Below are 26,320 nucleotides of genomic sequence, written 5' to 3' on the forward strand. Positions count from 1 at the left end.
CGTGTAGTTGGTGAAGACGAAGGACGAAACCCTACGCTTTGGCGTCAACTACAGTCGCCTAAAAAGTCTCAAAGAATGACGTGTATCCAGTTACATGAATACAGGACGCCCTTGATCGACTTCCCAACCGTCTTTTCTCGTTGATGTACCTCAAAGCAGGCTGCTGGCAAAATGTGGTTGAACAAAGAGACAATAAAAAAGACTGCATTTATAACACTAGATGGCCTATTCGAGTTCAAAGTCATGCGTTGCTGTCTTTGCTCGGCCCCCGCTCCCTTCTAACACAGTATGGATACAGTACTGGCCACTTTTAAGTGGCCGACTTGCTTCTGTTCGTGGGCGGCGTGGTGTTTTTTCCCAAACTTTGATGTGCACCCCCGGTGCCTTGAAGCTGTTGCAAGCAAATAAGAACTCCCGACTCGTCCTGAAGCCGGCAAAATGCCCTTCGTATACAAGGAGCTCTTGTACATGGGGCGCATCATCAGCAAGTTTAGAGTTCACCCTGACCAGCAGAAAACAGCTTCCATCGCCGCTTTCTCACCGCCCACCGACAAAAAGACTGTGTGTGAATTTCTTGGCCTGCGTGCGTAAAACCGTCAATTTGTCAAATACTTTGCCCGCATTGCCGAGCATCTCGCTAACCTTACCAGGACCAACGTGTACTTCAAGTGGTTAACATCACAGGAGGAAACATTTCAGGTACTAAAACAGTGCCTGTACACGCTTCCGTTACTAGCGCATTTTGATAAATTCGCGAAGACAAAAATCTACAGCAACGCAAGCACTGCAGGACTCGGGGCTGTTCCTTTGCAGAGGACTAACAGACTAGATCAGTTATGTTAACCGGTCGTTATCAATGACAGAAGCCACCTACTCCACAAGAGAAAACGAATATCTTGCCTCATCCAGGCTAAATCAAGTTTCCTCTTCTACGTTTCGGGCGAGCCCATCAAAGTTGTGAGCGACCACGCCTTGTGTTCACTGGCTAACTTGAAAGACACCTCTGTTCACTTCACACGGTAGAGCCAAAGACGTCAGCAATTTGAGAATACAGTCATTTAGAAGCCTGAAAAAAAAAACACTCTGACGCTGACTGCCTGTTTCGTGCTTCTTCAAACCACCACCGAAGACGACTGTGAGGACTGCTTCTTGTGAACTTAAGTGCCGACGACTTCGCCGAGCAACAACTACCTGACCCGGAACTCAGGAGTCTTGTGAAATACTTCAAGGGTAACAGCGCCACATGTCCGAATGTACTCAAGGGAGGACTGATGTCGTTCTCCCTGCTAACGCAATATCCTGAACAAGAACTTCTCACCTCTTCGAGCGTGGTGAGACCAGAAGTTCTCCAGGAACTACAGCCCAACCCGACAGCTCGGTGTTTTTTGTACGCTTGAAAGAATACAGGACAAGTACTACTGGCAACGATTTGTCGCCTACGTCACTCGTTACGTCAGGACATATGCCGACAATGTCAGCGACAAAAGCATCACCTAGAGTCAATTACGGACAAAGAAATAAGTACACGTGCTACAATTCCAGAGTGAAATTGATATTTGCATATGTTTTGAAGGCTGTCTATTGAGCTGTCACCAAAATAGCAGCCTTTGTTGGAATAAGTAATGAGCAGAGCGGACTGGGTTTGCTTCACTTGTTCGTTTTTGATGTGCTGCGAAAATAACGGAGGTTTTGGGAACTCGGGGTGTACTTTGCACTTACCCGCTATGTGTGTTAGGTAACTACGTAGGAAGCAAGAAACAGTATAACTTGTTGAGGAATTATCACACAGCCTTTTTCATGTCATGTATAGGCTAAATAGGCCCAAATATTGGGCACATGTATTCTGCAACTGTCACTTCATATGTACCATCAAAACTTCAATGTACTAAACATCCTGCAGACAGTCACCCGGGTGCTTCGAATAGCTAGCGCCAGCACGATTCTTCCTTTTAAGCGCTTCTTCCTTTTAAGTTTTCTAAACAGGCACTATATAGCTAAACAAGACGGAAATTCATGCGGCTTGATTTCATGCGGTAACTGGACTGGAACTCCTGCGGCAAATGGATTGGAAGAGTGATATTTAGTGGAATCAACAAATTTTCTGCAGTTTTTAAAATACTGCGAAAACGATCACAATGTTTAAGTACGCTATTGTTCATAGAACAATTTGTATTTATACCTCGTAGCTTTATTTACGTGTTAAATTAAAGGCTAATTCTAGAGTGTTATAATATTGACATTCATTGTTTATATATGTAGCTATAATGATTTGTTTGGACCTTTTTACTTCATTTAGCTTATACTATATTTCTTTGTCAATGAATACTCGTCTCGCCCCTACATATGTCCGCAAAAAAAGACATCTTTTGTTATCGCTTACACTGGAGTATTTTCTAAATTTAAATTTTTATTACGCTGAGTAGAGCATAACGATCTCTTGAACTAACCCAAACGTTTATGTCCAGGAAGACTCAGAAATGTCGGTGGAGTTGGTTGCCAAAAGACTGCGCAGAAATGCTTAGTTAAATCATAAGCCACTCCGCAGCAAGAGCTTTTGTCGCATCCTAAGCGCAGCGAAGAAAAACAGCTGGCTGCAAAACGTGCATGAAGCTGAAAGCAAAAATTGTGTAAACTCTAATCGCAATGACTCTAATTGGTTACATTTCACCGGTAGATTGACAGTGTCCGATATCTGGGTGTTTTATCACCTTGAGCTTTTTGATCCAAGTGGTTAGTGTGAGCTCAGTTCAGTGATTGTCAAATGCTATTTTATTAGTCATCTTTGCAGAGGTCGCTGTCGAACGTTGGTATCTTGACGCCACACTTTTCTTCATACTTGTCCAAGCAGTTTTGTGGCACGTTGTGGGCGACCTTACGTTGCAGCCACATCATGCAATCTGTAAAAAGTGACAAGCAATGATTGGTTTGGAAAAACGATTCGAAGAAGTAATTAAACATGGATCGTAATGACTGAATAAAAGCAAAAGGAAAAAGCCGCTTGAATAGATTGCAAAATGGTCATTCCATGCCAATTGTCCCAGCCGATTTGGTGACCATCTCAAGTGTATATAAAAAAACTTGTGCTGATTTACTGCATCGAAAAAAGTGAACTGGTGGAACATTTCTGAGAGCGAAAAATTCTTGGTCACGTGGCTGCCTTTAAACTTCCCGGAATTTCATTCGGATGTTGTTCGTGAAAACATTTATTAAAAAAATTACCACTTCTTTCTATACCAAACTTCGTCTACATGTGAAGTAATTGTTTTTGTTTAAGAAGCTTGAAGTTCTGTAATATTAGTGCGTTTTTTCTAGCACACACGCCTCGAAGAACTTAGCCTAAATGTGTTATTGTTGCATTTTTTCTTCAAATAAATACTGCTTTTTCTATGAATATCTGAGTAGTGAATACCTACTCCACAAAAAGTCTATTCTGATAAAAAATATTTTTATAGCTTTGCAGCTGCTAAATGTTACGAAAAAATCACAAATTTCAAGAAATTGTCATTTTTGTCTGTTTTGACACGCAATTGGCACCACATGGTGGTCCAAATAGAAGTCCCCTTTATATTTCGATTAAAATCAAATAAACAATTCCTTTCATAGGGTGAATCCTATTATTACATTTTTTGTAATGAAGAAAATAAATTCTCTCAAAACTGTCATAATTAACGATTTTATAAAATTTCCGAATTTACCTCGTAACGTTTAGCAGCTTGAGAGGTATTAAATGCTTTTTCCTGAAATTATTGCTTTTTTGGTGTAAGTATTCACTAACATTTTCATACAAAGTGCAGTAATGCAATAGAAAAAATACAAACGTAACACATTTTTGGCTAAATTCTTCACTTATTCCAAGAAAATCACACTAATGTTACTGAGTTTCAAGCAACATACATAAAAACCTTTAATTAACGTGTACACCAATTGTGGTATAGAAACGAGCAGTACTTTAGAAATAAATTTTTTAAACAAACACAAAAATGACATTCCGGGAAGTTCACAAGGCAGCCTCGTAACCATATTTTTTCCTCTTGGAAATATTCTACGATTTCACTGTTTTTCATGCAGCGAATTGTCAAGATTTTTACAAAAAACAGATGTGAGACGGTCGCCAAAATGTTGGAAATGTTTGGCATGGAATTACTTTGTAAAGAATTCGGCCGTTGGAAGAATAAATTAACTCGAAACTTCTTGCTTTGGTTTTGTTCTTCATTACACTCCTTTCACTACAATTCTTACAGGCTGTATATCTTCCAAATTGATGTCTTCATACAGTATATGTGCAATATGCGAGTGATTAGCAATTAGTCTGTATATCTGGATTCCGAGGTGATGGGCTACACTGTGTTAGTGACGAACGAATGTGACGCGATGGCGAAGATGGTTTGACAAATAGAACGAAGATGATTAGACGAATATGATGCGCTAGTCAAAACTTGAATAACGTCCAAATCATCTCACGTATGTCGTCGACCACTTCCCGTTAAACAGTGGCACATACTCGCGGGCAGGCATGCGCCACTGCCTAGTGGGTATCGGCAACAGGTGAGTCAAACTTAGTATCTGGACAGGAACGGCGACAACACACATGGGTATTTTTAATGCATAAGCGTTAAGAAAATAGCTTACGTTGGCAGAGTTCACCCCCCCCCCCTCTTCCACCTCACGAACGCATACAATAAATAACATGGTCTCAGCAGAAATCTAGCACAATCTATCTGCGTACAATCGAATATTTACCACAGAGCCACGCCAGATCTCGGAACTACTTTTTGAATTGACCGTATTGTTTTGACACCCCAATATCGCTTGTAATGCTGCGGGGCTATCAAATTTCATAAGCATTACATACGTACTCAAGCGTTGGGCTAACGTTCTTTGTAGTTGCGGGACATTTGCTAAAATTGATTTATGTTGCAGTGTCCCGGGCTGCCAGTTCTTCGTTGCACGATGTGATGCGTCGTTCATCGGCGGCGATGTCCACACACCCACTGCGTATGCTCGTGCCTCGCGTATCGTGCCGCTTGCTTGCGTCCCTTGATGGTCTCGTGCCAACAGTTTGCTCCCCCCCCCCTCTTTCGTCTTGCAAGGCTCACGCAGGCAGCGTCCGCTAGTAAAAAACCACGGTTCGAGCTGCAAAACCGTTCACTGGCCGCCCACTGGATGGCACATCAGCGGTCCATCACTCGTTTGCTTCTCTTTCATTCAATAAATCAGGATAATAAAGACAGAGTAATAATTAGGCATTCACGAACCATACCTAATCACGCAACCTTCTCCTGATCTCCTTACCACTTTGCGACGCATTTACTCGAGTTTTTTTCCGTAGGAAGATGCAGGTGTCGTTTTTTTTACATGTATAGCAAAGCTCTGTGTGACTTCCTTGCTCGGATATTGGCCGGGAACAAAATGGCGTGTAAAAGAACAATTTGCAGTGTATTGTGTGCACCCCTTTATGGATAGAAAGAGGCAGGAGTCAGGCACATTCGGAAAGTGTCGATGAGAAATTCATATTTATGGGTAAGTGCTGTGGCGGCTGTTCCGAAAAGTGGACATGTTCTGTTTGGTTGCATCCCGAAAAAAAAATTGCCCTTGTCGACACGTCAGCTCCAGCACAGCACCTCTTAACAATTTTCTTTTGTTTATACAACACTGCCCTGCCACCGTGGTCTAGTGGCTAAGGTACTCGGCTGCTGACCTACACGTGGCGGGATTATATCTCGGCTTGGTGGCGCTAGCCACCGCCCGATCTAAAGGGTACAGCCATATCCATCCATCCATCCATCCATCCTTCGACAGCTCCATTTCCGATGGAGGTGAAAATGCTCAAAACACGCGTGCTCTAGATTCGGCTGCATGTTAAAGAACCCCAGGTGGTAGAAATTTTCGAAGCCTCTCACTATAGCCTCGCTCATATACATATGGTGGTTTTGGGATGTTAAACCACACATATCAATGAATTGAATGAACAAGTGTTTCAGCCCATGCTGCCGTCACCTATCGCGAGGTCGATGCTTTTTTTTCCGAATGCCGCGATACTCGCCGGCTACACTTCCCACGTCTATGTATCGTGACTCTATGTATTGTGATGTACATATCACGCTATCGCTTTTATCAGCAGTTGCTCATCGCTCATTGGGCTCGTTATAGGACGACGAATGCGTGTCGATCACCCTGAAAAAAAAAACCCGCAGCTGAAGGTAATGCCACGCAGAGGTTTAGGCTAGTTGGGGGGTTTAGAACTTGAGCAACTTAGCAAGCGCAGCGGAACAATCTCAAAAGAAATACGTAAACTAGAGGCCGGCTTGTTTACGTCTCTCTTTCTTTTGTGTTGTTTTCGGTGCCCTTGCCAAGATGGTGAAGTGCTACTGAAGGAGCGCCAAGGTGCATGAAAGTTCCATAAGGCGCTAGCCCAGCATGAAGCCACTAGCGCAGAACGTGCAGCCGCAGGTGATGCCGATGCATTTATTACGTCTCCACAACAGTCGAAGAGTTGTTAGTTTTTTTTTATGATGGCGAAATCCTTACATGCCTCAGCAAATCTGGAAGTTGACGGGCTTTGTGCGTCATCCTCCACATGAGTGATGCTAAAATCATCATCGATGACGCCACCATAAAAAGACATCATGACTACAGAATGTGCCGATAGCTGTTACGTCGTTGGTGACGTCAGAGTGTTAAAGTCTGTGGATTCAGATGGTGGAGTCATCACACCCTTGCTTGATCAAAGGTGGGCCGATGTTGGAGTCAGTGCAAGGCTGAAAGAAGCTTTCATACGGTAGGGGGGAACGCATCGACTCAGAAGGGGAGTCTTCATTTTTGACTAATCTCCGTGAATGCACCAGGAACCCGGGGAGTTTTAGAAGAAATAATTCTGCGAAAGAATTCCACCTCATCAATAGTTCAATAAAGTATGCCTTGAGAGGCAAGTTCACAGTATTAAGTTTTTCTATAAAGAAAAGAGCGTTGTAGCTAGACTAACAGTCTGCTTCCATTGGTCAGTGCTCAGAAAATACGGGTGTCGGAAAAAGTTCGTCATGTTTCTGACTTTCCAAGCAAAGTCTTCATAATTAAGCCTGAAGTAAACGTAATATGAAACTAGAGCTGTGGTACTTGCACTGTTACTACTGGTACTGTACTTAACGCGCGAAAATAATGAGAAAAAAAGTCATTTCATGTCTTACGATTGTGTCCACTGTAAGGAACAATGACGACTATGCAGTTCTGGTAGTCGGTGTAGTTGCAGTATGCAGTAAAAGGGTGAGTTCGATCTGAAAAATAAAGTTAAAAATCAGCAGTTTTTTTTAACACGATAAGAAAGTAGAAACTTAGCGGTAGTTTTGCATTTGCATATGCATTTCTGGTACTTTACATAAAATATATACTCGTATCAAGTTGAATATTTTTGTTTTCATAAGTTTTTTATTACCTAACATAATTCCTAGCTTCGGTTATTTTATTTTAAATTTCTACGCTTGCATGTGTATCAGAGTAGTACGGTTATTTTTTATGCTTTCTTCACAAATAAATCTCTACAAAAAAAACCCGTGCAACCGAATTTTATGAACAGCATTGTTAGTGATATATATTAAAATATACAAAATATTAATAGCCATCTAAGTGCGTAGACCAGTTGCTTAAGGCTGATTTGACCAATCAACCACGTCAGAATCGCGCTGGTGGTGAAAAGATCTCCTATTTTCTTCTCATGAAATGTGTCATATACAAAAGGCACCTTTTTGTACGCCTAGTTCTTGCTGTACTGCTTTGTTCAACCATTGTTAATGAATGACAAGAATTTGAAGAATCTCCCGACGCTTGTAGGAGAAGGCAGGAGAACAGTGGTGTTTTTTTGGTCTCATCGTTGAAATATGATGGTGCTATGAAATCTTACGAGCATAAGTGTCAGTATTGGTTAGTACTTTCGATTATACTAGGAGATGATTCGCATCATGTATAGAACCATAAAGGTTATATTAAGCCACATCAGCTCAAACCTATGCAAATGTATTGAGGAAGCCTCACCTTGTGAGCATCTTGCCAAAACAGAAACAAATTGTCATGCACTCTCTCATTTTTCGTTCTCAGCATTCATTTCATATTCATCAAATGTGTTCGAGTTTTATTAGAAGTGGCAGGACTTCAAAATTTTTTGTTGATATTCTCACGACGCCACGAACTTCAATCGTAATACATAAACTCACGATGCATGCACAATAATAATAGGAAAAGAGACTGCTTCCCTTTTAAATGAAGTTTCTGCGACACCACTTCTGAGCTACAAATATGCGCGACCGTGACTGCATCCTTCAGTTGACTCAGACTTCACCATTGCCCTAATTGAATAATATTTAAATGGTAATATTTATTAGGCCTACTCTAAGATATAATGCATTAGGGCCAAGTAAGGGCTCACTTGATTATTCGTTTGTGGGCATTAGGAGAAGAAAGGATCCTGGCAATTCCATTTTTTTCTACGGTCTTATAAAAATTGTCTTCTCCGCCACAAGCTACGAGGTAGAAAGTGGTTATGGTTATTACTATGCCCGTTGTGTGGGCAGTGTTCAGAGAGCATCTTCAGAGAGCATCTTCACAGAGCACTATCAAAAATTGGATTCAGAAAATAACCCACCATCGTCGACGTAGAAGGTGACCTGGTCAATTTCCTTTCCTTTCTCAACGTCGAAGCTTACATTTTGCCTGGAAAATCAAATTTAAGTAATAATTCACTTTGTACAATCAACTGCAATAATTAGCGAACTATAGAAGAAAGCAATAGAAACACAACTAACACAGTCAAATGGAAGTACCTAAGTAAGGGTCGTAGCTTTTATGGGATATAATCACAACGCTCAGACAAAAATACCTAACAAGAAGAAGATGATCGTTTTTCATTTGCTACTAATAACATGCTCGTCGCTTATAACACACTGTCACAACACTGTCACAGCTCGGCGAACTGATTCGTGTGGCCTTCGAGCTGACATAATCTGCATGCCCACGTCCCCGAAAATATTGCTAACATAACACAGGGGAACGGAAGTCTGAGCACACAATTCGGGCAGCTCGGAATTACAACTTTTACCTTCTAGTAACTTACAAGGTCGTTGCACTGCCCCATTACCTGCTGATTTTGGCACATTTTTTTACACAAATAGATACGATATGTGTCCATCGGCCCTACCATGCTGAATGCGCCAGTTTTCGTCGTACATCGAGGTCAAGCAGCATTGAGCTCGGTCAGTACTGGCAGGGTAACTACCTGGGAACACCCAGTGCTGATGGCATTTTCGTTGGCCCCGCCGCATTGGCTGAGGTACTCGGCTATTTACCCGCGGGTCGAGGGGTTGAATCCCCGCGGTGGTGACTTCATTTTCGATGGAGGCAAAAGTGCTGTAGGCCCGTGTTCTGAGATTTCAGTGCACGTCAAGAACCCCCAGTTGTCTAATCTTCCGAAGCCCTCCACTACGGCGTCTTTTATAATCATATGGTGGTTCTGGGACCTTAAACCCTACATATCATTCTATCAATCAATCAATCAACCAATAAATCAATCAATAAATAAAAAACGTTATGTTCGCATGAAACGCCACGGCAAAATTTGCCATCTGCATCTCTGCAAGCAGATTAGGAAAGCTTGGCGGTGGCAGTGATGTTTCTGAATTTTTTCGTACAAACCTGTCGTATAGAATAATACCTGAGTTTAAGGTCGTAAATGGTTGCTATGAGCGTATAATGATAGAGTGTGCTGATGTGTCATTTTTGTTGTTTATCACTCTGCTTCTGGTTCAACAGAAAGCTTTTTTTCAAAATTTCACCGAGTAACTACTGTACAGATATTTGGATGTCCGCCTGCAAACTGTTTTAGTGGGTGAATGTAATTTTATAGGTTCCTAGATAATCCAGGCTTTGTATGCCAGAATGAAATTATCGACGCTGATGACTGTGTGAATGTAATCAACACACAAACCAGAATAACAGCTACATCTGAAACAACATTAGACTTATTGGGATAGTCAGGGTGAACAGTGGAAGTGCCTCAAACAAGCTGACCAGCGTTTTGGTAGGAGGACCTCTCTTCGTCAAAGGCACGTTGTCATTCTTGGCATGTTAGTATTAATTAGGTCTTTAGTGCCGGAATCTCTTGGTGGTAGCACATGTCCCTGTTGGCAATTGCTGCTGGAAAATAAAAACAAAACTCTAAAGCAGAAGAGTGCACTCCTCGCTTCACTTCAAGTTAGGGGGTAGTGATTCCAAATGTTCTCGGGGGATGGGGAAAAAGGGGGAGACAATAAGGGGTTCACTATTAAGTAATACGCCAAGAATGACAAGGTGCTTTTGACAAAAATAGGTCCTCCTATCAAGACGTCGGCCAGCCTGTCTGAGGCGCTTCCACTCTTTACCACGACTATCCCACTTCCTGCTTTTCTCTGTCGGCTCCCATCTAGATTTTGCATTAACATTACACGTATGTATCTCCAGCTTCGGTTTTGTGGATAATGAAACAGGTGCGATTACTGTCGACATTAGCGATCATTTTCCAATATAGTGCTCCTTACCTGGCAATCGTGTTGCCCGAAATAAGGATGACGATAAATGGATAGATAGATACATATGTGGGGTTTAACGTCCCAGAACCACCATATGATTATGAGAGACGCCGTAGTAAATAACGCTAACCGAACGCTAGGATACTTACGCCGCAACTTTTCTCGCGCTCCGCTGTCCCTCAAAATTCTATTATACCGATCACTAATTCGCCCAAAGCTTGAGTACGCGTCCGCTATATGAAATCCCGTGCAGCAAAATTTAATTAACGCGTTAGAATCTGTTCAGAACCGCTCAGTTCGGTTCATTTGTTCTAATTATTCCCGTACTGCTAGCATATCAGAAATGAAATCTAACCTTAACCTACCCAATTTAACTGTCCGGAGGCAACTGGCGCGACTGCATTTTTTTCATAAGATATTTTTTCACAATCCCTCAATGAAGCGAGACCTCATTTCACAACCGTCACACCACTCATCGCGCATTGATCATCAGCATAAAGTTGCCATTCCGTTTTGCCGTACCAAATTCTTTTCAGCAGCCTTCTTACCGAAAATAGCCGCCGATTGGAACCACCTTCCCTCTTCCGTTGTAACAATAACAGACCCTTTGTTATTCAAGACTGCGATTTTTCAGCAATGCTTGTAACTATACGCAGTTTCCATTATCTATCTTTGTCTTGTATGTGCTTGAATTCTTATACAGTTTTAGTTGACTTATGTTGCCTTCCCGATTTGCGCCTCTGACACTTGTTTCTTTATTTTGTCTTGTTTTTCTTGTGTGTTATAAATGTTGTACCCACCCCCTCTGTAATGCCCTACGGGCCCTGAGCGTATTCTAATAAATAAATAAATAAATAAATGGCTCCGGAAGGTTCGACCACCTGGGTTTATTTAACGTGCACCCAAATCTGAGCACACGGGCCTACAGCATTTTCACCTGCATCGGAAACGCAGCCGCCGCAGCCCGTGGCGGTTGCATATGATCCCGCGACCTGTGGGTCAGCAAGCGAGTACCTTAGCCACTAGACCACTGCGGTGGGGCAACAAGGTTGAAGTGTGACTCACGAGTTACTCCATCCATATTATGGGACTATTTAGGAACCTAATCACTGAAATTCACGGAAGCCCAATTATTGAAGAAACTGATCCTCATAAATCTTACAACATTTTTGTGGAGTACTTGGCCTCCATTTATAAGAAATGCTTTTTTCTTAGGCGCCACAGAAAATTAAAGAATTTGAAAGCCATGGGTGGCAGGGGAATTGTACAACAAAATTAAAATAAGAAACAACCTATTTCAAACATTTTTATCCTTCAGAAATGCAAACGACCTACGCAGTTATAAAAAAAATCCGTAAGAATATGTACAATGAATTTAAGATAGCTAAGACAAATTACAATATCAATAAATTTACCGCTCATTGAAGAAATGCACGCCTCCTGTGCGATACAATAAATGAGCTGGTTGACAAAAGAGAGGTATCGAGAAGGATCAAGTTCAGAAAACTCGGTATGAGTAAATCAGAAATTGCTGACACTTTTAACAAACACTTTCTACAGTTGAGCAGTTTACAGCGAACAGCACAGAAACATATTTCGAGAATCATAAAGCCACAAATTGATAATTCAGTGTTTTTCTCTATTCTACTAACCAACACAGCATGGAAAAATTATTCATGTCAATAAAAGATCAATGTGCTTGCACTTCTCTTGACAATTAGCTTAAGCCGTTAAAGGCTATTAGTCACATTATCACTATTCCTCTGAGTGCGCACATTCATAACTTGATGCTACCGTCTGTACTTCTTCCCGATCAAATGGAACTTGCTAAAGTTACTACAATATATAAAGAAGGTTTGTTTGGTTGTCTAAACAAATACAGACCTATCTCAGAACTTTCTGTATCCGTGAAAATGGCTGAGGGTAATATAAATAAGACATACACGGGTTTTGTAAGAGCAAACAATGTTATTGCCAAAAAAAAACGCAAAGGTTTCCGCGAAAATAAACGTACTGAATCTGCTTTACTCCGTAATAAAAAATACATTCTAGAGAAGATTGAAAACAAAATCGGCACATAAGGAATGTTTCTTGATTTCAGTAAGCCACTTGAGAGCATACAACACGATCTAATTTTACGTAACGCCACGCCGCGGTGGTCTAGTGGCTAAGGTACTCGGCTGCTGATCCGCAGGTCGCGGGTTCGATTCCCGGCTGCGGCGGCTGCATTTCCGATGGAGGCGGAATTGTTGTAGGCCCGTGTACTCAGATTTGGGTGCACGTTAAAGAACCCTTGGTGGTCAAAATTTCCGGAGCCCTCCACTACGGCGTCTCTCATAATCAAATGATGGTTTTGGGACGATAAACCCCACAAATCAATCAATCAATACTTTTACGTAAACTTCTGTACTCCTGTAGTTGTGGTACCACAGTCCAACTGATACAAAGTTAGCTGTCATCGACAAAAGCAATATACAACTCTAAACATTATACGCTTACAAGTCGAACTCATTGCGTATGGTGACCCTCAAAGATCCATCCATCCTCAGGGACCAGTTCTATTGCTGTTGTTCATTAAGATATTGTAAATATTGAGGGATATTAAAAATAATTTTGTATACCAATCATACAAACGTATTCTTTGCAGGATCAGACGTATGCAAAATATATAAGGAAGCCAACATATGAATGAAGTAGAGAAAGTTATGAATAAACGTAATCAAACTTCAACTGAACATCTCTAAAACAATACATGTACTTCAAACCGAAAGGGGTAACATGCATTCCATGCGCACAAATTTACTTTCAGGGCATGGAGATTCCGCGAACAGCAAAAATGAAATTCCTAGAAATTCAATTTGAAGAACAACTTTATTTGACCCCCACATAGACACAATAAAAATGATGCTTCAGAAGAATCGGCATTTTAAATAGGCTAAGGTACCCGAACAAATATCAAACGACAAAATTACTATGCTCTTGTATACTCTGATTATCGTACTGTTCCTTAGCGTGGTTAACAACGACTGTCATAAACCTTAATTCTCTTTAGTGCTGCAAAAGCGCGCAATACGTGCAATATCTAGCACTGCACTCCATAAAGTACTCGATCATGTTTCGAAAGCTACATAATATTGCCCATCAATCAGTAATACAGACACATGCTATGTTTAGAGGTACAACATCAGTTTAAGGTAAATATATTTCCATTCTTGGATACATATTATGTTAAACAAACATCATATGAATTATGTAGGAGCTTAATATGGAGACCTATATCACACACAACTTCGGAGACCAACTATCAAGCTGACGCATACCAAAGATCCTAAATCAAGAACTTCAATCAAGCTTCATTTATTGCAAGATGAAACATCAGTTACTTCATTAAAAATATCAAGAGAACTCCTAACAGTAGAAAATTATGATTCTTTTGATCCTTGAAATGTGGTGACTATATATGTCTTGTATTCATTTCCAGCTTGTTTTTTAAGCCAGTGATAGTTTATTACTTACAGTAATCGATTGTACTTTTTTAATAAACTGATTTTTGATTACTCACTGTTACTTTTCCCAGCATTCTAGTAAATGTTGATAAAGTTTCTGTGTAGTTCACTCGCAAATGCAGCGAGAAGCTATATTTATTACCTTTCTTTTTGTTCTAAGTTCATTTTGAGTTCGGTGTATTAATACAACTTTAAGACAACTCTGTTTATACTGTCTTTCACTTATATCATAATTTTTTAATCCTGTAACCACTCCATATAATGATGATGTACAAGCGCGTTCTGTAACACAAATGCTTGTTGTTGTGTTCATGTTCTTGCGGGCATGGTGGCACGACCTAGTGAGGCGTTTATTCAACCTTTAGTCGGGACCCCCAAGGCAAATTTTAACAATTTTGCTTTGAATAAACTGAAACGAAGTGTAATAAAATCATTGTGCACAAAAATCACGTGTGCGTTTTATATGGTTCTCTGTCTACACGACTATTTAGACTCTGTATATTACAAAGACCATCGCACTACATTCCTTAGTTGAAGTGGGCGCATCCTATTTGGAAATGCTCTGAGGTTAAAACCTTGCTGCTCAGGAAGCATGCTCACAAATATGTGAACAGAAGAAATGAATGTGCTAAGAGTGAGCAGGTAATCTCGGATTGTATACTTCTGCTACAGGGCAGAAGAGCCATGTGCAATCTTATGCACCTAACTTCATACAAGATAAACTCCCTTTGAAAACAAAACCACACGTGTTTAGTAAGCTCTGGAGCCGCACTTACGTCGCTCGCTACAGGGACCAGGTCACCAGGGTAACAGTTAGCAAATCGCAGAGGGATACTCAAAGATACGCTTTGAAATATAAAACCTGAAGTTAGTATTTAAAATCACCACTAGCATGCTTTTGTTTTTCATTGCAGTGGTTTGATTCCTCATCTTGGCGCTATCCATGTGTTGTGCTTGTGTGCGCATATTTGGTTCTTCTGAATGCTCTATATCAGACATAACGCCATCTTGCCCACCTCTTCTTTTTTTTTTCTGGCTAATTAGGTACCTCCATGTGACAATTTTCACGTGCTTCTGTTTCAGTTGTTTGCACCAATCAATAATACAAAATATGACATTCGTATTGTAATGAAAGTCTGGCACACATGAATGCCCAAATTTCTAAGTGAGAGCGAAAGTGTAAATAGGTGCAAATTAAAACGTGCTACACTAAACTGGTGAAAGCACATTAATAGTTGACTCCGTAACATCAAAAATGTTATGTCATAGATAGCGGAAGGCAATACAAACGTGGCCTTCTTTGCTCTGCATAAAACGAATATGCATGCCAGTGGTCGCTATTCTTGTAACGTGTGAATACTATGCCGTTGCGCAACCTTAATTTTACAAAAAATGAGCTTCCTCAAGGGCCAGAAACGACGCAATTCTGTTTTATTTTAAGGTATCCTGAAACGGAAGCGACTTTCTTCTGCCTATCGATAACAATACGATCACATCAATGACACGCAAGCAATCGCAAAAACCACAAGGATCGTAGGCCCAGGCAACATAACCTAATATATGTCAATTATGGTGCATTAAAGGTGTACACATTGAATCCAACACTACTACAGATTTGCCGTGCTCACTCGCGTTGCACAGGCACAAGTAAGCACCATGAATTTTCTCCTGAAGTTGTAACGGTGCCAGCTCTGTTTTAATGAGAACTGGCAGACAATCATGCCACTCAAGTATAGGGTATTGTATGAGAAGTCATTATTATGTAATTGTGACGAGAAAATTGAACAAAAGATAACTTACCGTGGGTAGGGACCGAACTTCGACCTTCATATAACGTGAACGATGCTCTAAGAACTGAGCTACCCCGGCGGCGATCACCCCGTTCACTTCATGATGCATGTATGTGCACTGAAACGTTGGAGTTCTCAATAGTGTTATGTATAAAGAAAAAAAATAAACAACCCCTAAATTTACCTTTCTTTTTCCATTCATGGCAAGAGTCTCATTCTGGCTGACTTAATGCCTTCAGGTGGTGTGCAAAGTATCATTGTTTAGCTGCGAGCTCGTGATAAGATCCCGTGCTACGTGAAGCCAACTGGCAAAAAATTAGTGTTCCACACTCGCCCTATTGGCAACAGGTGGTGCTTACTGACACTCCCACGTTTAAATGCACATGCCTACCCCATAAAGTGAACGGGGTGAAAACCGCAGTGGTAGTTCAGTTGCTATAGCATCGGAGGCGTTTTTCGAAGGTCACCCCACAGCAAGTTATCTCTTCGTCCACATTTCAGTTTTTACAGCTACACTACAATTACTTTTATTACTATCCTCTTTTCCTTGACCTAATTGCTTGTCAGTTCTTATTGTTATTCCGTCTAACAAAGAAATACCAGCCCTTAGGTTTACCCCAGCAGTGTTTTAGTTTCCCAAGCTTATTCGACAGCCTCTCAATATTTGACCCGATTTTATTTTCCTCTGATGCATCCCGATGCGTAGCAGACTTAACTGTAAAAAAATAATTTAGGAGTTTGCTTCCACGAGGCCACTATCTATAGAAAGCCTTTGTGGGTTCTCGAAAGTACTAATGACAATCCGTTGTTTTTTTTGTTTTTTTCACGCTGCTTGCAAAACCAATCTTGTCAATATGTTTTCGTGCATTCACTTAGCAATTAACACACTCTCGGTGGCCATTATTGAAGCTGAAAATGTTTATTCTTCATTTTCAGGTACACTGTGCGCAGCAGTGCCTTGGCAACCATGGTATCCTTGGAGAATCTTCAATAGTTTTATCACCAGAAAGGAGAACAAGTTTGAAAAATTGCCATAAAAAAGAGAGCAGCTTACTTCACTATGCCATGGTCATCTTTCAGGTGCCAAATGTAGGTTGCTTCCTTTGCTTGAGGATCGAAGCGAGTTCGTGTAGCGCTCAGGCACTTGAAGGGTGAGTTGTTGCTGTCCTTGTAGATGCTGACAGGTCGCGAAAACGCCTCGATCACCTGAGCGAAAAAGTAAGCATTTGATTATCGATATGCAAAAACATATATTTTATGAAAGGGCACACACAAGAGCGCAGCAGGTAGCCTGAAACCTGGCATGTGATTCGGCATCACGGCGAGATGTGAAAGGCGAAGTGAACAAAACAGCCAGAGAACAAGGGACAGGACAGGTCCCTGCTGAACAGATACCACTTTGCATATCCTACCTTTGTGCTACCTGGGGCTCTTTTCTGCTGCTGGTGTATGCACTCTATGCATCCCCTAATGAGAGTGACCGAGGAATACATTTATGAGTGTGATTGCGAAAATTTCGAGCGGGGTTTCATTTCATTAGAACCAAGAGCTACTTCTCTGTTTTTACCTCAAGACCAGCCCCTTTTGGTCCACGGGGCTTTCAACATACAGCACAGCTTTATAGCTCTTGGATAGGCGAAGAAACGAAGATGTGCCGACGCTAGAGAGTGGACGTTCTCGCACTGCGGAAATTTTTAGAGGGGAGCATTTTCTTGCAATGCTCGAACCTACGACCTTCGAATTACGCGTTTAGGTTGTATAAGAGGGACAATTAATCAGCTGCCCGCTCATAATAAGTTCACGTGCTACGTGACGCCAAACATGCGCATAAGAGTGTTTTCACACTCGTTGTTTGGCTTATAGATGGCGCTGACTGTCGCTCCTACTTCTAAAATTCACAGATAAACCCAAAAAAGTGGATGGAGGGAGGGCCGCTGTGATAGCTCAGTGGTTAGAGCATCGAACGCGTAATTCGAAGGTCGTAGGTTCGATTCCTGCTCACAGTTGGTAATTTTTTCATCCACTTTTCTTTCTTCCTGTTTACATTCCATTGGTTGTAATAACTTCCCCTGTACATTCCTTGGCATTACTGTCTGTTATATCTCATTAATATTGTGTTAAAACACGGAAAAACGAGCCCTTAGGTATACACTTCTTTCCCTTATTTCATTGAACGAGGGTCTCGTACTGGCAGACTTGGTGTGTTTAGGTTGTATAAGAGGGACAATTAATCAGCTGCCCGCTCATAATAAGTTCACGTGCTACGTGACGCCAAACATGCGCATAAGAGTGTTTTCACACTCGTTGTTTGGCTTATAGATGGCGCTGACTGTCGCTCCTACTTCTAAAATTCACAGATAAACCCAAAAAAGTGGATGGAGGGAGGGCCGCTGTGATAGCTCAGTGGTTAGAGCATCGAACGCGTAATTCGAAGGTCGTAGGTTCGATTCCTGCTCACAGTTGGTAATTTTTTCATCCACTTTTCTTTCTTCCTATTTACATTCCATTGGTTGTAATAACTTCCCCTGTACATTCCTTGGCATTACTGTCTGTTATATCTCATTAATATTGTGTTAAAACACGGAAAAACGAGCCCTTAGGTATACACTTCTTTCCCTTATATATATATATATATATATATATATATATACACACACACAAATATCCTGCATGGCGATGGTATGAAGGCACTTGTTAAATCGTGTGACACCCAGAAACCTGACACATATCCAGTTGAAAAATGATTGAATTTTTAACAGGACTTGTACGCGATTTGAACAGCTTTGAATATAACAATCAGCACTAACTTCAAGTCAGCCGCAGAGTAAAGGGTACAAAAGTGGCCCCAAACATACGCTAACATATTCATAAAACATATATATAGTACAATTTTGTTTCATTGCGTGATATCACATTTTATCTATAAGCAGTACCTCGACAATATTTTTCTTATATGAAAGCATTCCGAGAACTATATTCAAATTCACACTGTCATTTAACCAAGCAAATACCAGCATTTATTTTACACACTCCTCATCAAACACTGAAATAATCTTCCTAATTTACTTGTTCAAATAGTGGACGGTGTGCTGGTATCTAGCATATACATAAAACCTAAGGGCAACAATACCTGCACTTCAAAAGCTGCCATTCACGACACTGCAAAACCACCATTCTCTGTTGCCAAGCAGAGAGATTCAGATGAATACGCTTCCGCACTTAGGACTTCTATAAAAATAGCACACGTATGCGCGAGGCACTCTTTCATCAAGAATACCCCCCAACTGTCATCAATGAGACCCTTAAAAAGCAGAAAATTCGAACCCCAGACTTTTCTAAACCACAAGGAAAATGCAGACCAGCGCCACAATCAAACTTTGCTATAAACTTTCACGACCAACCCACTGAAAATTAAAATGGTCCTATGAAAACACTAACATAATAGAACAGAACGTGCGATAACCAAAATTTTCGCTTCTCCTTCTTGTGTGGTATGCAGGCGGCCCGAAAGTATAAAAGATTATTTAATAAAGAAAAAAAAAGACAGATCCCACGCACAGTGGGAATCGATGATATGCAAAGCATGAATAAGAAAGGTTTATATGTCCCTTTCGAATGAGTACAACGTTATGAGGTTGAAGTAAATGATACCGTCATGACTTCCTTCTCAAGATTATCATATTTAGACGTGTCGCCGCCCTTAGTCATCTATTCACGTCACGTCATACCAAATTTAGTATATGTGGAGCTAGCGCAACGGCCTCGAGCACGCTAATAGCGTGGTATGTTGTCATGTTCTTACATAACACGCGTGTCAGGATTATCATGTTTGCATCAGTCATATATTTCGTCATACATTGACGTAACGTAACACCGATTTCGCTATATGTAGAGCTAGCCCAACGGTCGCGAGCGCATCATGAAGGGCCCAATATACTCCGATGTAGCATTGACGCGCGCGCACGCTGGGCACAGCGACGCTTCGTTAGTGAAACGCGAGCACTCTATACTCTGACGCCAGGAGCGACCAACATCTGTCGGCATGGCCCGACGGCAACCGGCGTGAAATTCGTGCCGATGCGTTACCCAGACAACACTGCGTCTCCCTCTTTTTATGGCGGAGGGATGCCGGATGAACTGAAACGTGCATGCGTCATAGCGCCGCAGCGTGGTACACGCCTGCGTGTATATGAAAAAACCGGTGCCTGGCATCGTAACGCCGGCGTGACGCGATCAAATCAACGCCAGCGAGCACGCGCACCGCGTCACGTCGAAATGTATTGGCGCTTTGACTGTGGCGAGTAGTCATTTTCCGACATGACACGCATCTCATGATTATCATGTTTGCACCAGTCACGTACCTTCGTCATTCATTGACGTCACGTAATACCGAATTCGGCATATGCGAAGCTACCGAGACGGCCGCGAGCGCATCTTAAGTGTGGCATGTTATATGGCACGCATGTCGTTATTAGGTTTGGATGTGTCATTTACCTATGTCGTCCATTCGCGTCACGTAATAACAAGTTTGTGCATGTGAAGCTAGCGAAACGGCCGAGAGCGCATCATGATCGTAGCATGTCGTCATGTTGTTACATGACACGCATCTCATGTTTATCATGTTTGTACCAGTATCATACATTCGTCACCCATTCACGTCCCGTAATACCAAATTTGGTATAAATGAATGTAGTGATATGGCTGCCAGGGCATCATTAGCCTGTCTGGTAGTCATGTTGTTACATGACATGCATCTAATAATTATCATGTTTGCACCAGTCACATACCTTCGTCACCCATTCAGGTACTGTAATATCAAACTTGGTATAAGGGACGCTAGCAAAACCGCCGCGAGCGCATCATGAGCATGGCATGTAGCCATGTTACATGACACGCATGTCGTGATTTTCATGTTAGAGCCTGTCACTTGTGTTCGCCATGAAATCATGTCATATCATACCAGTTTGGCAACATGGCATGTGAGCGGAGCTATCGCGAGAGCTGCGGGACCATGAATTGTAAATCATGATTTGATTGATTGATTTGTCGGGTTAAACGTCCCAAAACGACCATATGATTATGAGAGACACCGTAGTGGAGGGCTCCGGAAATTACGACAACCTGGGGTTCTTTAACGTACACCTAAATCTGAGCACACGGGCCTACAATATTTCCGCCTCCATCGGAAATGCAGCTGCCGCAGCCGGGATTCGATCCCGTGATCTGCGGGTCAGCAGCCGAGTACCTTAGCCACTAAACCCCCACGGCGGGGCGAAATGCAAATCATGACATTCTTGATATACATATCAAGATTTTCATGTCATTACTAGTCAAATATGTTCTTCATACACTCATGTTATGCCGTGCCAAGTTTGGTATAGATACAACTATTGAAGCGGCCAGGAGAGCTAAATGTAGTAGGCGGCTAGATAGATAGATAGATAGATAAATAGATAGATAGATAGATAGATAGATAGATAGATAGATAGATAGATAGATAGATAGATAGATAGATAGATAGATAGATAGATAGATAGATAGATAGATAGATAGATAGATAGATAGATAGATAGATAGATAGATACGCTCAAAGTCGCCGAAGTTTGCCGAGAAATGCTCCACATTTAAAATAGGCATGAAACCTCAAACCGTGAGTCGCCCTTTCGGAAAAAGCAGATGTAAAGTACGCAAACACATGTGAACAACGGCAGGGGCGGAAAGCACCCACTTGGATTTTAGGCACAGGGTAAGTGGTGCACTAGACTGTGACTCAGACAACTTCATATATCTTCTGCAATGTGGGGTATGTAACAGGCAATACGTAGGCCAAAGAGACACTTCGTTTAGAATTAGATTCAACAATCATCGAACGCATATACGTTCCCTGCCAAGCCTTTTACTTTCAACCCACAGCAAATTGAAAAGTCACACCTTTGATGACGTGAGGATTACTCTATTTGAAAACAATTTTTGAACAGTCAGAGAATGGGAACAACAGGAATATTACTTTACCTACAATTTAAACACAATAAAAAACTGAATAAATGGACGCTCAGGCACCCTCTCAGCGTTACGATAATTAAACAACCCCAACGCCGCTTTCTAATCAGTCCTCTGCCCATAGCATCCCGTTGCGACAGTAATATTATCACCTGACAGAGCTGTAAGCGCATGAATCTAACAGTATAGAATTGTTTTGCCGCTTCGAGCACAGCCAGAACACACAGATATGTGACCTCGAATGTCGTACAGTCTTTTATTTTGTTTTTTTTTTTGTTTTTATGCATCTTTCCTTTCCTTTCACTGGCAGCAGCCAATGCATACAAACATTATCGATGGCGTTGTCACAATGCCGGCTTTTTTATACCTTCCGGCACCACTGATATGCACTCGAAGCACTTTATATTTCCCCCACCGATTCGCCGTAAACTTCAAAGGCCGATAAGCCACCAGCGGATTGCACCGGAAGCCGAAATACTAATCGTGGGTCGTCACAATTTGCACTTGGGGAAAGTGGGGGTGCGTGGGGTGTATTTTATGGTCAATGGTGGCACGGCTTGTTTGCAATGTTCACGTTCGTCTTATATATATATATATATATATATATATATATATATATATATATATATATAAAGGGGGCAAAAAGAGAGGAGAGAAAATTAAGAAAAAAGAGGAAGCGGGTGGCAGGGAAAGGGAAAGGGGGAAACCACTTCTTGGTTTCATTGCCTTTTTTGTTTTGTTTCTTTCTCACTCTCTTTTTTGCATACCCTCTCTCATTTAAGATTGTATAAAACTGAGCACCGACAAACTGTACGTTCAATGCTGTTGAAGGCCAGACTCTGGCTGAAGTGTCGAAATAAACGCGATGTTGTGACTGCTTACGGAGGATCTACTTGAATATATATATATATATACATATATATATATATATATATATATATATATATATATATATATATATATATATATATATATATATATATATATAAATATATATATATATAAATATTTATATATATATATATATATATATATATATATATATATTTATATATATATATATTTATATATATATATATATTTATATATAAAGTTAATGCGGGTAGATTGAAAAGGCATTATTTTGTGCTATTTGGATACAAATATATATATATGTATATGTATATATATATATATATTAGTTTGTTTATATATACCACTTTTTGGGGCATTCTATGAAAAAAGTAAAAGAAGTTTTGTTTTGTGCTTGTTGCAAGACGCATGTAGAAATACGACGTTTTGAATTTTCCTGAGCAGCAAGGCTTATCATTTGTATAAGCTTAATCTCTATCAAAATAATCAAGCTGACCAAGTGGCTTCAGCTGAGCGAGACCTTGCACCTGACAGGTTTCCTGGAATGTAGAATTGTATGGTTCCGCCTCAAACATCTTGCTTGACCACACTACCGGACTTCCTATGAATATCCTCGTGTGGGTCTTTGTTTTACCTGCCACTCACTGCTTAAGCGATGTTTCATAGCACAAAATAATGCCTTTTCAAATTACCCGCATTAACTTTAAACGTACGAGAATGCGTATCCAGGAGTTTTCCCAACGTTTCAAAATGACTCACTGTGATCGAAACAAAAAAAAAATGATAGAATAAATCTCGGTTACTAACTAGAGAACTGACTTATTCTGGAAACCTTTTCAAAGTGTACTTTGCTATTCAGTCCAAATAGCCGTTCATCTTCTAGACAAACAACGAAAAGCACTACTTTGTTTTAAAGACAACGCTCTACTTTCAAAAACTACTTGTTATACACATGTCCATGCGAGTACATTTTAAAAAGCAAAAGAAAGACACCGTTTACCTTCGATATGTCCGCACAGCTATCTGTTTTTTTTTTTCCACACGTTTTGTTGATGCGAAACGCTTCGTATATACCTTTACTTCTTAAGCAAATGGAGCACGTACACCGAAATAATCATGCTCTATAATATATTGTTCGTTTTCGTGGCGCCGTCTGCGTAATGCGGCTGAGAATCGCTTCAGTCGTCCAACCTTTTATATGGTCCTGAAGATGTATCAGAGCGCATGCTTTAGTGATGAACAATCTGTGATATCAAAGCCTACGGACGAAGCACTCCAAAAAAGTAAGGACTTTTGCGGTATCATTCACTGCTTTCAACTGCTTTTAATGGGCTATCACTCACCAAATGCGCTACGTATTGTATACAGAAATGCATAAGGAAAAGTCATTTTGCCTCTTGTTCTAAGTTACAGTAGGTGCTCGCAGAAACACGCATTGTTAGCACCGTCGTTAAAAAGCAGCGCACAAAAAATCTATACATAGGTCCCAAGAGCTCACAAAACTTAATCTTATGTGTCGACTTTTTGCACGGATTTTCATAATGAAGTTCAACCAACTGGCTCAGTTCCGTACGCCGCTTGTGAGCATGTTAGGTTTTGTAAAGGTCAATTCTATAAAATGTACCGCTGCCGTTTTTTTTTTTTCATGCCAGCCCGAAATATATTATGTTCTAATATTTTGCTTGTTTAGGTGAATCAAAGATTAATTCACAGTTTTCATCTTAGAAGATAATTTGTTAACTTCCGGAGGCATATTTTCTGGCGCCACATATGCACAAAAATTTAATGTGCGAATATAAATTCTGACATTAACAAGTACGACTCACGCAGGTAAGCGAAATAAGTATGCTCGTTGCGAAATAGTTACCGGAGCCGAAATTATTTTAACTTACCCGAAACGCATCAGTTCGTTCTCCCCGATTGGCAGCAATGATGGCACCGACCTGCACGGCCAGCACCACGCATGTGCACACGTGCCACAAGCCCATCTTGTTCGATGAAGGTCTTCTCGGGGTCCTCGCTTTGTCAGGAAGGACGCAATACCGGGCGAGTGGCGGTTGCGTACCAGCAACCTCTATTTTATACGACAGCTCAAGATCACTGTCAGAACACCCAGAAAAAATATATACAGCGAAAAGTAAACCGTAGAAATAAATTCTCACAAGTAAAAAGAACAGGCGGCGATAATCATTGCTTTTTCTTGCAGGCTGTTTTATGCCCGCCATATTTTATACTATCCCCCACCTTTATACTCAGAACGAGCTTATCAGTGTTAAGCATCGGCTAGGTCCTGGCAAGCGGCACGCACTTCTTCCTTCCGTAAGAAACCGCAACGATAGTTTCTGCAACAGCACACGGTGATCAAGAGCAGGTTTGGGAGTTCATGTCTTTCTATTTTTAGGTACGCTTGTTACCGAAAGTTTATCTTTTAGTTTCCTGCGTTCCCTCAAACAAGGAGCTGATAAAAACCAGTCAGGGCTCGTCGGAAACAGGACCTCAAGAATCCCTTCAAGCAGACAGTTGTCGGAGAAGTTGGAAGATAAGCGTTAGCAAAAACGAGCTTAGAAAAAAAAAACGTTCACCTTGAACTTTACACAAGGTTCAATGTCCTTCAAAAGAAATGGCAAACAGTCTTTCAAAATTAGTAGGCAACAGTAAATATTGACTTTTATCTAAACCACAGGATCCTAAATGCATCAAGTGTTTATGCAAAGATGCAATTTTCTTATTATGGTTCTACTTTCATCTGAAGGCATTGTTGTCGTGATCATGTACACCGAGAAAAAAAAAGACACGGATACTCCATACAATGTGAACGCATCAAATGCAAACTCTGCAATAGTAGAGAAATGTAGGGTAATCCCAGCAAGATCAATGGTTATGCCCATTTTCAGTCATTTATGGCAAAACTATTTACACTGCCCCTGCTGCTACGTTCGGTGTTATCTATTAATCATGCCAACTGTTGCTGTACTGTCTAAACGCACGAAACAACTCGAAAATACTTTTAGCGATAAGCTTGATAACCTTCTTGAGAAGGCAACGAGAATTGTTGCGCCCAAGCTAGATTGCCAGCGTTTCCTGATAATTCTAGGGCTAAAGAACGAGATTGAGGGACGTATGAGCAACCTTGATTTTCTGAACAAAACTGTTGAGTCCCTGAACAAATCCCTCACGCCTAAAATAAACTGCTAGCTTCCTGCTAGTGATATAGAAATTGTACATCGTGTTCCGTCAGCGTCCAATACAAAGGACTTGCCAGCCCGATTTCACTCTCGAGCCTTGAAAATTGATTTCATAAGCAAAGCCCGCAAGGCATGCCTGAGCACTAGTGACATTGGTTTCCACAAAGAAAAAGTCAGACCTGTTTTCGTCAATGATCACCTCACTCCTCAAAAGAAGCAATTATTCAGCAAACTTCTGACACCAAACAAAGAAAAAAAGTGGCATTTTTCGTGGACTGTTGCTGCTTCATCAAGGTGAGACAGTCAAAATACAGGAGGAGGAGGAAGGGAAGAAATAGAAGGCAAGGAGGTCAACCTGACGCACATCCGGTTTGCTACCCTGCACTGGGGGAAGTGGTGAGAGGATTAAAGGAGAAGAGAAAAGACAGGAGAGTTTT

General features: G+C 41.1%; 1 protein-coding gene and 2 non-coding genes across 3 annotated transcripts; 2 read left to right on the forward strand and 1 right to left on the reverse strand.

Annotated features, from left to right (window-relative positions):
* Positions 1-2,601: 2,601 nt before the first annotated feature.
* Positions 2,602-24,734, reverse strand: LOC119185436 (uncharacterized). The gene is made up of 5 exons (XM_075865958.1): positions 24,591-24,734; positions 16,901-17,052; positions 8,633-8,700; positions 7,185-7,271; positions 2,602-2,897 (listed from the first exon to the last, which is right to left on the reverse strand). Exons 1-5 carry the CDS (start codon positions 24,684-24,686, stop codon positions 2,773-2,775), a joined length of 528 nt encoding a protein of 175 aa, XP_075722073.1. The 5' UTR covers positions 24,687-24,734; the 3' UTR covers positions 2,602-2,772.
* Positions 17,780-17,852, forward strand: TRNAT-CGU (transfer RNA threonine (anticodon CGU)). Its single transcript has one exon. It is a non-coding gene; the product is annotated as a tRNA-Thr (tRNA).
* TRNAT-CGU (transfer RNA threonine (anticodon CGU)) lies at positions 18,236-18,308 on the forward strand. Its single transcript has one exon. It is a non-coding gene; the product is annotated as a tRNA-Thr (tRNA).
* Positions 24,735-26,320: the final 1,586 nt, after the last annotated feature.

Source organism: Rhipicephalus microplus, chromosome 6, assembly GCF_043290135.1.
Source record: "Rhipicephalus microplus isolate Deutch F79 chromosome 6, USDA_Rmic, whole genome shotgun sequence".
Classification (NCBI taxonomy): domain Eukaryota; kingdom Metazoa; phylum Arthropoda; class Arachnida; order Ixodida; family Ixodidae; genus Rhipicephalus; species Rhipicephalus microplus.